We start from the raw sequence: 11,988 nt of genomic DNA, 5'->3' as shown, positions 1-11,988 counted from the left end.
GCAGCCAGTGCTATCGGTGGCTAGTTATACCAAAGATATTTACGTACAAACAAAGATTCAGTTCCTCAGCCATACTGGTCATTCCTCAGTACTGAATAGTCACCATGACTGTAGCAACCTTGGTCAGCACAGGTCACAGGATATATCCATTACGGCAGAAGGGTCAAGTAGATGGTGCTCTATTTCAATTGGGAAACCCGAGTCTGAGCATGTACAATACTGTGAAACGATGAGAATAAATCATCTAGTTATCACGTGTACTATGGATGACTCCACAATGTTGCATTCCAGGATTGAGACTCCCAAGAGTACATACTGCAGACTCTATTTCTCTACAATACAGAGGCAGAGGAACAGTCAGAACAGAAAGGCTGTTGCCTTGGCAAGGAGCAGCTAAAAGGAAGCAAAAGAAAGGGGGGACTCTGGGTGTGGGTCAGGCTTGGCGCCATGATTAGGGTGCTGTTTATCTGTACACTGCGGCTTGTGCACTTTCAGTAGACATAATATACTTCAGCAGAACCGTGAAAATCCAGCTTAGGGCATGAAGGCACGGCGGAGGCTAAGAGCACTGTCTGCTCTTCTACAGGACCGGGGTTCAATCCTCAGCCCCTACCTGGCAGCTCAGCCCTCTGTAAATCCAGTTCTAGGAGATTCAGTGCCCTCTTCTGGCCTCCAGGGCACCAGGCATACAAATGGTGTACAGACATATTTGTAAGGCATATTACTCACACATATAAAATATATAAAATAAGAATAGCTCTCAAAGAAATAAAAAGAAATCCAGCCTACCATGAACCACACTTCTGTGGGTATTGTCATCTGCAACATTGCCCTCCCTTTGCACAGGGAGCGAGGCAAGGAAACTCTTCCCTTAGTGTCTTCTACTCTTAGTTGGCAACAACACGCTGAGCATGCCATGTGGCAAGAATACACTGGTGAGATTTTCGAATAAATTTCCCTCCCTTTCAAACTAAACAAGAGAAAAAAACCTGTTAAAGTCCCTTAGTAGATTTTTATCCACCCCTCCCCCCAAAAGAACCAGACATATGTGGCTATTGGCTTCTTGGGAAGAACCTCAACTTCCTTCTAATTTCCTGAAAGTAAACAGATGACAGCTGTATAGCGGGTTTCCGTTCATAAAATGTTGGAAAGTGATAGTGAGGCTGACTAATTCATAAAGCCAGACCATAACCTCCACACGGACGGACATCCAAGCATCCTGCAAAGAAGCCTTAATGAGATGCAGTCAGAAGCAAAGGTCAAAATGGGAATTCCCCTGTCAGGATGCCCCAGCTCAGGCTCCTCAGACTCCTAGCAAGGACTTCTGCTCTATTTCCTCCCAGGAAGCCGAGAAGTGAAGTGGTATTGGGAAAGGAGGAAAGCTTTGCAGGGTGAACCGTGAGATGCCTCCAGCTTGTGGGCAGCTGGCTGGGCTCACTTCACTAGCATCTTTTGAAGAACATATAGAAGGAACCCACGGTGTGACAGGGAAGCCAAGGTGCCAGCCCTCATCCTTACAAACTCCATGGAGTTTATGTGGAGTGCCCAGAACAGGCAGCCTGTATACAACAGATGAAATAGACTAATGGCTGCTTAGGACAAGGAGGAGGGATCCGGGATAAGCAAAGTTTTGGTTAGGGGTTCTAGTGCTGTGATAAAACCAAAGGCAATTTGAGGAAGAAGGGGTTTATTTTGCTTACACTTCCACAACACAGCTCATCATCGAAAGAAGTCAGGGCAGGAACCTGGAGGCAGGAACTGAAGCAGAGGCCATGGAGGAATGCTGTTTATTGTCTTGCTCAGCCTGTGGTTTTAGTGAGTGTGTGTGTGTGTGTGTGTGGTGTGTGGTGTGTGTGGTGTGTGTGTGTGTGTGTGTGTGTGTGTGTGTGTGTGGTGTGTTTATAGCACCCAGGACCACAGCCCAAGGGTGTCCCTGCCCACAGGAACCTTCCACACCAATTAAGAAAATGCACCACAAGCTTGTGTAATCTGGAGGGGGCATTTTCTCAATTGAGGTTCCCTCTTCTAAACAGACTCCAGCTGATTGATCAAGGTGACAAAAAACTAGTCAGTACAGTAGACTGGGGATTGATGGCTTCTTGGGTTGGGCTCTTTATTGGGGATGGGAGGATAAAAGTGTTCTAAAACTTACTATAGTTGCAGAACTCTAAACATGTTATGCTTAGTGTGCTTCTTACCAGTAAACTGCATAGTGTAGGTTTTCTGTCACTATAGGCTTTGACCATCGGTATCAATTTCTGTCTGTCATCCAGGGTTTTCATGTTCCGACTCTTATTCCCCTTCTAAACAACCAGGTGTGGGGGCTTATGCATGTAATCCCAGGACTCAGGAGGCTGAGGCAGGAGAATTGGCATGAATTTGAGGCCAGCCAGCGCTCTACACAGGGGCTGTAACTACACAAGCCTGAACTAGAGTAAGACTGTCTCAAGAGGCATGTTCCGTCCAGGAGATGGATACCATAACTTTGGTTTGGGCTTAAGTCTACTTGAGCTTTGAGAAGAATTAATTTTACCCATTATTGCTTTGAGATGGGGTCATGTTAAGCTACCTGGAATTTGTCATTCTCCTGCCTCAGTTTTCTGAGAACTGGGATTACAGGTACATACATAGTTTTCACTTATTTCTAAGTAGCTGAGATACATTGAGTCTCTGCTCCTCCTGCTTCCGTGGGTGGATTCCAAGCAGGACCTACTTATGTCCAGTTCTTTATTATTTAAATGAAGAATGCAATACATTTCATTGTTCCCTCATATACACGGTTACCTTACTTTCCATACCTAGAATCCCTTTAGGGCGTCAAGGCTCCACGTGATCTGGCTATAGCTAACCTCCAGACGAGTGCTTGCTCCTGTTTACATGGCTTTCCAACTTTTGTTTCTTATATCCTGACTGCAGCTTCCCCTCCACTCCTCCGTTTCTCTTCAGAAAAGGGTAGATCTTCCATGGATATCAGCTAGCCATGGTATATCAAGCAATACTAGGCACCTTGTCTCCTATTAAGGCTAAATGAGGCAATCCAGTAGGAGGGAAGGGTCCCCAAAGCAGGTAACAGAGTCAGAGACAGCCCGTTCCCACTGTTAGGAGTCCCACAAGACCAAGCTACACAACTGTAACATAGACAGGGAGTCGAGGTCTGTCCCACGCAGGCTCCCTGGTTGGTTCAGTCTCTGTGAGCCCCCATGAGCCTGTTAGTTGATTCTGTGAGTTTTCTTGTGGTGTTCTTGACCCCACTGGCTCCTACGAACCTTCCTCCCCCAACTTTGGTTTCTTTATGGATTATTTTCCTGCTACAAGGCAGCTGGTTGATAAATATTTGCTAACTGTAGTTTCTTACTGGGTGTGGTGCTCACACCTGTAAGTCCAGCTCTTAGGAGACTGAGGTGGGAGGTATGCTCCAGGCACCTGACGGGGACAGTGAGGGAATGAAGAAAAGACAGACACACGGACACACACAAGAACTGGAGTCAGGTGGACGGAGCTTGCTGATGGAGAAACCACTGCACCCGTGAAGCTCATCCTGTTTGTTGACAGGGTTATTACAGAGCTGAGCGAGGAGGCGGGGTCTAGGGTACACAGCAGGATAAACGACACAGGTGTAGCTAGCCTCTGTAGGCGCAAGCTTGAACTGTAAACTGTTCAGAGGGAGAAACCTACTGTGGACATTTTCTACATCACCATCACCATCTACACACAGGCCAGAAGGGAAGCCGCTGCCATTTCCCCTTGGGTGAGGCCCAGGGGCTGGCGCAAGGCTTTGAGGTCCCTGACATGGCTGTGCCCACTGCACAGCACACACTCACTCACTCAGAGCTCTCTCTGCTTCCTAGAGGCGACCCTAAGTGGGGTTTGAATGAGAAGGGCTCCCACAGGCTCATAGATTTGAATGCCTGGTCCCCTGTTGGTAGAACAGTTTGGAAAGGATTAGGTGTTAGAGGAGGTGTGTCACTGGGGGTGGGATCTGAGGTTTCTAAAGCCCATTCCATTCCCAGTCAGCTCTTTCTGCCTGTGAACCATATCCATGGATGTGTGCCTGGTACCCATCAAGGCCAGAAGAGGCTGTTGGATCCCCTGAAACTGGAGTTATAGATGGTGGTGAGCTGCCATGTGGGTGCTGGGAACCAAACTTGGGTCCTCAGGAAGAGCAACCAGAGCTCTTAACTGCTGAGCCATCTCTCCAGACCCTCCCCTAGTCATATTTTGGCAAGTTAAAATTATAACATGAAATATATGAATGACAGCTTACCTATTTAAGTCAATAAAAATATCAATTAGTGGAAAATTAATTTTAATAACATTTCAAAATCAAAGTTAATATGCATTTGTATGTATGTTTACACACATCCATCAGTCTTCTGCAGGATACTCCTGGGGACACCTCAGTGACTACTGTAGCCACAGTCGGTGCTTCCAAAGGCTGTCAGTTGTCAAGACTTCCGGAGCAATCCACAGTGCCAGTGTCTGGAAAGCCCCACGTGCAGCAGCGGCTCCAGTCCTTGTCCACCTGCACAGTGCAGATGCCATTTCTGTAGAGTCAATTCACATATCCAGGTGCTTGTAGAGCCTACGACTTTTCTCTTTTTTATTTCTGTTGCCGTGTTTTTTCCAGGGCTTCCCAGCCACGATCTCAGCACTCACAGCAGCTGCGGTCAGCGGGCCACTCCCAGGTTTGTAGCCCATCACAGCCTGGACCCCTCTGGTCAGTGCTCTGACATTCTCCTGGGAGGAACACGGGAGACATGAGCAGGCTTCTCAGGACCAGGAGCAAGTCACTCAGCCTCACTCCCTGCCCCCATGCTAGGCCTCCCAGCACTCCCTCTTAGCTCACCTCATTCCCAACCCTCCTTGTGGAGCACTTAGTCCAGAAGCTTCCTGTGTCATCTAAAACCATCCAAACCCACACAATTCAAACTATTTCTGGGAATTTCTACTTTTTCTTTTTTTGAGTCAGGGTCTTACTGTGTAGTCCAAGCAAATCTTGAATTCCTGATTCTCTGCCTTTGGAGTGCTGGGATTTTAGGTGTACCCCCAACATAAAGCTTGAATCTCCATGGATGTCAAGCTACTTCAGCTCACACTAGACACTGTTGCTCAAGAAATATTCAGTTTATTTAGTAATATGGATAAAAATTATAAAGTAATATCCCATGACTGTCACACACAGTACAATAATACTCTTAGGGGCAAAGGTTTAGATATGGACATTAATTTAAAGTGAAAATAGATTTTTTTTGACATAATACAACTTTTAGCTTTCTCATGCAATGCCTTCAGAAATCTCTACAAACTGAATGTCCTGTAGGACACTGTGGACACTGGGAACCAAACCCAGGTTCCCTGCAAGAGCAACATGGGTTCTTAGCCACTGAGCCATCTCTCCAGTCCCCATTTAAGAATATTGAAAATGAGTATTAAACACAACCAAATGACTTAACTCTTGTACGTAAACCTGACATTGAAAAAAATGCTACCAGCTGCTGGGTGCAGTGGGGCTGCCTTTAAACCCAGCATTTGGAAGGAAGAGGCAGGTGGATCTCTGTAAGTTCGAGGCCAGCCTGGTCTACAGAGTTCCAAGACAACCTGACTGTTATACAGAGAAACCCTGTCTTGAAAAAAGCAAAAATAATAATAACAAAACCAACCAACCAACCAACCAAAGAAAAAGAAAAAGCTACCAGTTATGATGAAGTGATTCAAGTTACTAATATTCACTCGCCTATTTTTTACGTGTACATGTGCATGCATGCCTATCTGTGGAAGTGAGAAGACGCTTATGTGTGGATGTGGCAGCAGAATGCAAGTATTGGGATCACAAATGTGTACCACTACACACCTTGTTTGGGGTGTATACAGAAGTCTTCGGCATGTGGAGGTACACACGGGATATGGAGGTAGAAGGATCAGGAGTTCAAGACCAGGGTGGTCACACAAGACCTTATTTCATCCCCCTAAACACACACACACATATGCGCTCACGCACGCGCACACACACCAACAAAATCCTCTCATAACTCGTTTCTGTACAGGAAATGCACAGGCACCCCTGAGTCTGTGAAATGTTGCTGTTCTTCATGAAGCGCCAGGGAAATAAAAGCTGACCCAGAGACTACTTCAGATGGCTGAAACAGCACCAACAAATGGCAATCACGGCACAGATGAAACCCACGGCCATGTCTAGACAGTATGGCTGCACTTCACGAGCTAAAAGCACAGCTTTACAAATGACTGAAGCACTCCAGTTCTGCGGTGCTTACTCACGAGATGTGAAAACACACACTACACGAATATACACAAGTGCGCCTAGCCTAGGTATATCAGCCAAAGCGTGAAAGCAACCCAAATGTTTTATCAACTGGTGAATGGGACTTCTTTACAGCAACTTATGTGTAGTAAAAAGGAACAACGTATGGACACATGCTCTACCACAGGTGGACCTTGAAACAGCTAAGCGAAGGAACAGAAGATCACAGCACGACTTCACTCACGTGAAATGTCCACAGCAGACAACCCCACATATGGAGAAAGAGCGGATTAGTGGCTGACACGGGAGACGGAAAGTGAATGGCTATCAATGGCATGGGGTTTCTTTTTGGAGTGATAAAACTCATAAAACTGGTGGTAACGGCTGCACAAATGTGAGCATAATATAAACCGTGCGTGGAGCCAGATGTGACAATGCACATCTGTAATTTCAGCACTAGGGAAGCTAAGGTCAGCTAGAGTCACAAAACAAGACCCAAAAGTAAAAAAGTGGGGGCAGAGAGAGATCTCAGTGGGGTACCTGTTGTAGAAGACCCAGGTTCAATATCAGCACCCACATGGTGGCTCACAACTATCAGTAACTCCACTGCAGGGGATCTGATGCCCTCATCTGATTTCCACAGACACACACATTCATATACATATAAAGAAAAGTGTGTTATGTGAACTTACAGTGCCCATGAAGGCTAGTAGAGGGTATTAGATGCCCCAGACCTGGAGTTACAGGTGACTGTGAGTCTCATGATGTGGGTGCTGGGAATCAAACTCAGGTTCTCTCAAAAAGCGAGTGCTTTTAATCACTGAGTTGCCTCTCCAGTCCACTAGATACTTAAATAGTAAACATTTTAGATTTTAAGATGCATTGGATAAGAGTTAAATACAGCCTCTTTTTCTTACCTGATGGAAAAAGGTTTTGTCGACTACATTTTCAATCTGTTTGGCTTTCTGGTTTCTGCCCGGCTGCTTCCATACTTCTTCACCCTTTGTTCTGCTCTCCAGGAGCTGCTGGTGCTGATGCTGGAAGGTCACAGGGTCTCTCCCAGGAGGAGGGTGGCAGTACAGCAGCTTTCCCTGCAGCAAAACAGCATACCGTAACCGCCTTACCCTAAGAGGGTAAAGGTCCTCACGCAAGTGTCAACCAGGCAGACGGCGGAGCAGCTTTCTGTTGCCGCAAATGCAGAGCCCTAACTCTGACACCCAGCTTCTCCCAGGGCCCTGGAGCAGACAGCGACTCTTCCCTTTCTGTGACCTTGTTCACCTGCTCGTCATTTCTACTAAGTAGTCTTCAGTGTTCTTCTATGTGAGGACACACAAGCCCTGGGAACATCAGGTGGGAGTTTGAAATCAAGGTCACTTTGGAGGGCTGGGGCTGAGAGATAGAGCACCTGTCCAGCATGTGTGAGGCCCACAGGTCAAAATAGCCCACCTGGGCGTCAGTCCATCTCATTGGGAAATATCTCTTTAATAGGCTGTCATGAGCTAAGAACTTAGTGTAGGGAAAAGAGAGCTTGCTTACTCAGGGCAATAGAACAGGTTCACTTACTCTGACGTAGTCCTTTAGGATGTAACGTGCAGATCGAGGCTGGTCTGGTTGTCCATGTGCTGTCATGAATCCTCGCATGCCTGTGAGAGAAACCAACAGCGTGAGAGCTCAGTTAGGAGTTGGCACAACAGGAGCGACTGAGCTGATGTGCACTGGGTCCCTTCCCACAGCCCTCTGCGAAACTAATTTCCTCACACCGTGAAACATACTTCATCATCACCATCATCTGCTAAGGCAGAGCAGACTCTGCAGCTTATTTGATATCTAACCACTTAGCACTGTGACAGGCACGTTCAGTTTCTCATAATTAGTTATTCCTTCTAACCCTGATTTCAGGCATTTACTCATGGAGGCTACCTGCAGGAGAAGATTATCTCCAGAACAAAAGGCGACATAGCAAACTCCCTAATAGCCCCATCGGATCGTTAGCTCCTCAAACACACCAGGAGGCTCACTCTAACTCTCTCACTTAGTGAGCAGCACCGCTGTTTGTGCAGAAAGGCTGGGTTAAAGCTCAGCCCTGTGCACACTAGCTACGCTGGTCTTTTCAATTTAGAAGAAAAGATTTTGAATCCTAATTCCCATTACACACAAAAATAAATTTAGATATATTAAAAGACCTAAATGTTGGTCTGGACAGATTGCTCAGTGGTTATGCACTGTCCTTGCAGAAGACCCAAGCTCAGGTCTCAGCTGCAGTGTCTCCCAGCTGTAATTCCAGCTCCAGGGAATCCAACCTCACTCGTAACCATTGAGGGCACTGTATTCATGGGCAAACCCCTACAGAGACACGTGCACCTGCCCCCCCCACATTGAATATTACACAGTTGCACTCTGGGAACAAGGATGACCCCCACATGTAAAACATCAAACCATGGCTAGTCCCAAAGGAAAAATATTGCATTATAACTGGGAACTTTTATAGCGCCCAAGAAACCAAACATAAGCACAGGGTGAGGGTGGAAGGTGTGGGTAGGGTGGGGAGGATTACACAGATCTAGTTACATATAGAACAACAACAACAAAAAGCTTTATAAATTAAGGCAGAAACAATGCATAGAAACAAACAAACAAAACCCCCATGATTTCTAGAAGCAATATAAAAGGCCAACAAACTTGGGGGAAAAAAATGTTTCAACTTTACCCCAACATCCACCCCATCTATGAACTGCTGGAGCATGTAAAGGGGCCGGACCTGCAGACCAAAGCTGTAGGATCTCCACAACACAAGGCTACAACAGGATATCTAAGAGGAGTCCCAGTGAGGGCCCAGTATCAAGGGTGTAGCAAACCAGACCAATGACTCACTGCAATGAACACTTGTGAGTGAAGATGTGTGGACTATACGGGTATACTGTGTGACTCACTGTATCTTCCACGCTAACACTTTTTTTGTTTTTGCTTTTTGGATAGAATCAGAATGCATGATGTGAAATCTACAAAGAATAGATAAAAAGTTAAGAGAAAATATTTCAACTTCACCAACATTTAAAGAAATACAAAGTAGGGCTGGAGAGATGGCTTGGCAGTTAAGAGCACAGGCCGCTCTTCAGAGCACAGGGTCCAATTCCCAGCACCCACATAGTGCCTCACATCTGCCTGTAACTCTGGTTCTAGAGCATTCACTGCCTCCTCAGGCACCAGGCATACACACGATTCACAGACAAGCATATATAGGAAAAACAAAAAATAAAATTTAAAAAAAATCTTAAGAAAGAAAGAGAGATAAAGTAGCTGAGTGTTGTGGCACATACCAAAAATTTCAGCACTCAGTGGGCAAAGGCAGGTGATCTGTGAGTTCTAGGCTGGCCAGGGTTACAGTGATACCGCCTCAAGCAAAGACAAAAATCAAAGAAATACAAAGGAGGCACTGGAGAAAGGGTTCAGTAGCAAAGAGCGTGTGTGTCTCCTACAGAGGACTCAAGGGATCCAAGTTCAATTCCCTGCACCCATTCTGAGCGGCTCACAATCACAGTAACTTCAGTTCCAAGGAGGCTCCAATGCCTCTGACTATCAGGGGCACCAGCATTCATGTACACATAACCTCATACATATACTTAAGTTAAAATAATACATCTTAAAAAGAAACACAAAATAAAATTGGAGTAACTTAGAAATGCCTTTAAAATTCATGGCCAGAGGCTTTATTCTACAGAGCTTTGTTTAGACAGCGATAGAGCAACTAACTGTACATGTGTGGTCGTTTGTTCTTGCAAACAGGAAATACCGACAATATGGAAGTATCAGATGAAATTCAGTACTTATGTGATTAGAATGAAACAGGGGTGGTGGTGGAGGTGTGGTTCATGCTAGCCCTGGGTTTGATGCCTAGTGACCCTTTCCAGACTTCTATGAACCATTTGCCCATGATTTAAAATGACAGACAACTCACATCCATAAGCTGTCAGAAGCTCTTCTGAGGTTGGAGGTCGGCAAGGGTCTTCATCTTCTCTAGGCTTTATAATGTTAATACCATAGGTAGCTTCCAAAACACGTCGTGGGATATTCTGGCAGACGTAAACTTGTCAAGGAATCCACTCTTGAACTGACTGTGCTCCCACAGCATCCAAACACACTATTTTGCTGCTTCTGACACATGTTCTCCCTCTAAGCAGAGTATAGTTACTTATTCATTTAAACAGCTTCACACACCAATGATCACATTAAATGCATTCTTTAACAAGGCTGGATAGTGGGGGGAGGGGTGCACACCTTTAAATCCCAGCACTCGAGAGGCAGAGGCAGGCAGATTTCTGTGAGTTCCAGGCCAGCCTGGCTTACAAAGTGAGTTCCAGAGCAGTCTGGACTACACAGAGAAACCCTGTCTGTAAAAACAATTAAAAAACAAACAAACAAAACATCTCTAGAAAGATGGCTAAGTGGTTAAAAACAGTTGCTACTCTTGCAGAGGACCAGGGCTCGCTTCTCAGTACCTACAAAACAGTTCACGATTGTCTGTAACTTTAGTTCCAGGGGATCCAATGCTCTCTTCTGATCTTCAAGGGTACGAGGCATGCAAGTGGTGCACAGACATATAGGCACAAACACACACATAAAAATAAATAAATCTAAGAAAATTATCTAGGAAACAGACCTTAACAATAATACTTTAAGGAACAATATTATAAACAAACTCTAACTTTGAGAGACTGTCCTAATGGGGATACAAAGGACCATGTCTTTGTTTCTAATGCCTACAATTATGCTGTTAGAGGTAATGCCCTAAAAATTCTCAAAGCCTTACACATTAAAAACCAGAGTGGTCCTGAAACAGAAAGGATATTAGTGATACGGGTGGAACGTGATCTCTCATCTGGTCAATTGGGAGAATCCCATTGCAAATCATCTCTGCTTTGGTAGACACAAAGGACGGCATCACCAGGCCAGGGCAGTCACACAGGCAGAGGCCAGGCTCCACATACAGAGTCTGAAAGACACATAAGCAGGTTATGACGGACACATGGCGAGTGGAAGGGAAGAGAAATAGTGCTGTGGCGAAGAACTTTGAAATACCTGGAAATGCTTGGTGTGGCCAGGCGTGGCAGACACAGACACTTTCTTGTTGCCCATGATAGTGTTGATGGTTGAGCTCTTACCAACATTAGGATAGCCCACCTGGAAGAGAACCACAAGTTTCCTGAGGGGTAGAAATGCTACTGTTCACCTTTCGTTCTCTTGGCTTTACAGACTCACGGCACAGCCGCACAGATTTTGTTTCTGCAGACTTTGCTGTTGCCCACAATATCCTCATTCCCTCTGCCTGCCCCTCATGGTCCATTTGTAGGCACGTCACTGTTCCCACTGCATCTTTAACTAGGGGTGAGATGAGCATCAGGAAACAATAATTACAAGCTGCGAACATCTGAAAACTTCCAGGCTTTTTAGTCCGGGCCAGCAGAAGGTGGCAGGCTATGTAGAGTTGTTTGTAGATTAGGGAGCTAAGCTTCGTCTGGATGAGGCCCTGAATTAAGAATTCAGAAAGCTAGAAATCGAAGACACATGTAGAGAAACCCCGTTTTCTGATACACATGGAAACAAATTTTGGGCACAGAGAATATAGCCTTAAAACTCAGAGAAATTAAGAAATTTTCTGTGTTCAGGTTAGTTCTACTGTGAAATTAGGAATTACACCAAGTCCGCCTAACTCCAAAGGCAGGTCTGTCGCA

The 11,988-nt window shown here is 45.5% G+C and overlaps 1 protein-coding gene across 1 annotated transcript in view; it reads right to left on the bottom strand.

The window, feature by feature from the left end:
* Positions 1–4,289: 4,289 nt before the first annotated feature.
* Lsg1 (large 60S subunit nuclear export GTPase 1) overlaps positions 4,290–11,988 on the bottom strand; it is a 28,812-nt gene continuing 21,113 nt past the window's right edge. Inside the window, exons 9-14 of the mRNA XM_048453969.3 lie at positions 11,336–11,437; positions 11,106–11,249; positions 10,215–10,338; positions 7,823–7,902; positions 7,177–7,350; positions 4,290–4,737 (exon numbers count right to left, since the gene is read on the bottom strand). Of these exons, the coding sequence (XP_048309926.2) occupies positions 4,558–4,737; positions 7,177–7,350; positions 7,823–7,902; positions 10,215–10,338; positions 11,106–11,249; positions 11,336–11,437 (804 nt within the window). The 3' untranslated portion in view covers positions 4,290–4,557. The remainder of the gene's footprint in view (positions 4,738–7,176; positions 7,351–7,822; positions 7,903–10,214; positions 10,339–11,105; positions 11,250–11,335; positions 11,438–11,988) is intronic.

The sequence above is a fragment of the Myodes glareolus genome, chromosome 2 (assembly GCF_982192425.1).
Source record: "Myodes glareolus chromosome 2, mMyoGla1.1, whole genome shotgun sequence".
NCBI lineage: Eukaryota > Metazoa > Chordata > Mammalia > Rodentia > Cricetidae > Myodes > Myodes glareolus.
The sequence above is the reverse complement of the archived record's forward strand: the minus strand, read 5'-3'. Positions and strand labels throughout refer to the sequence as shown.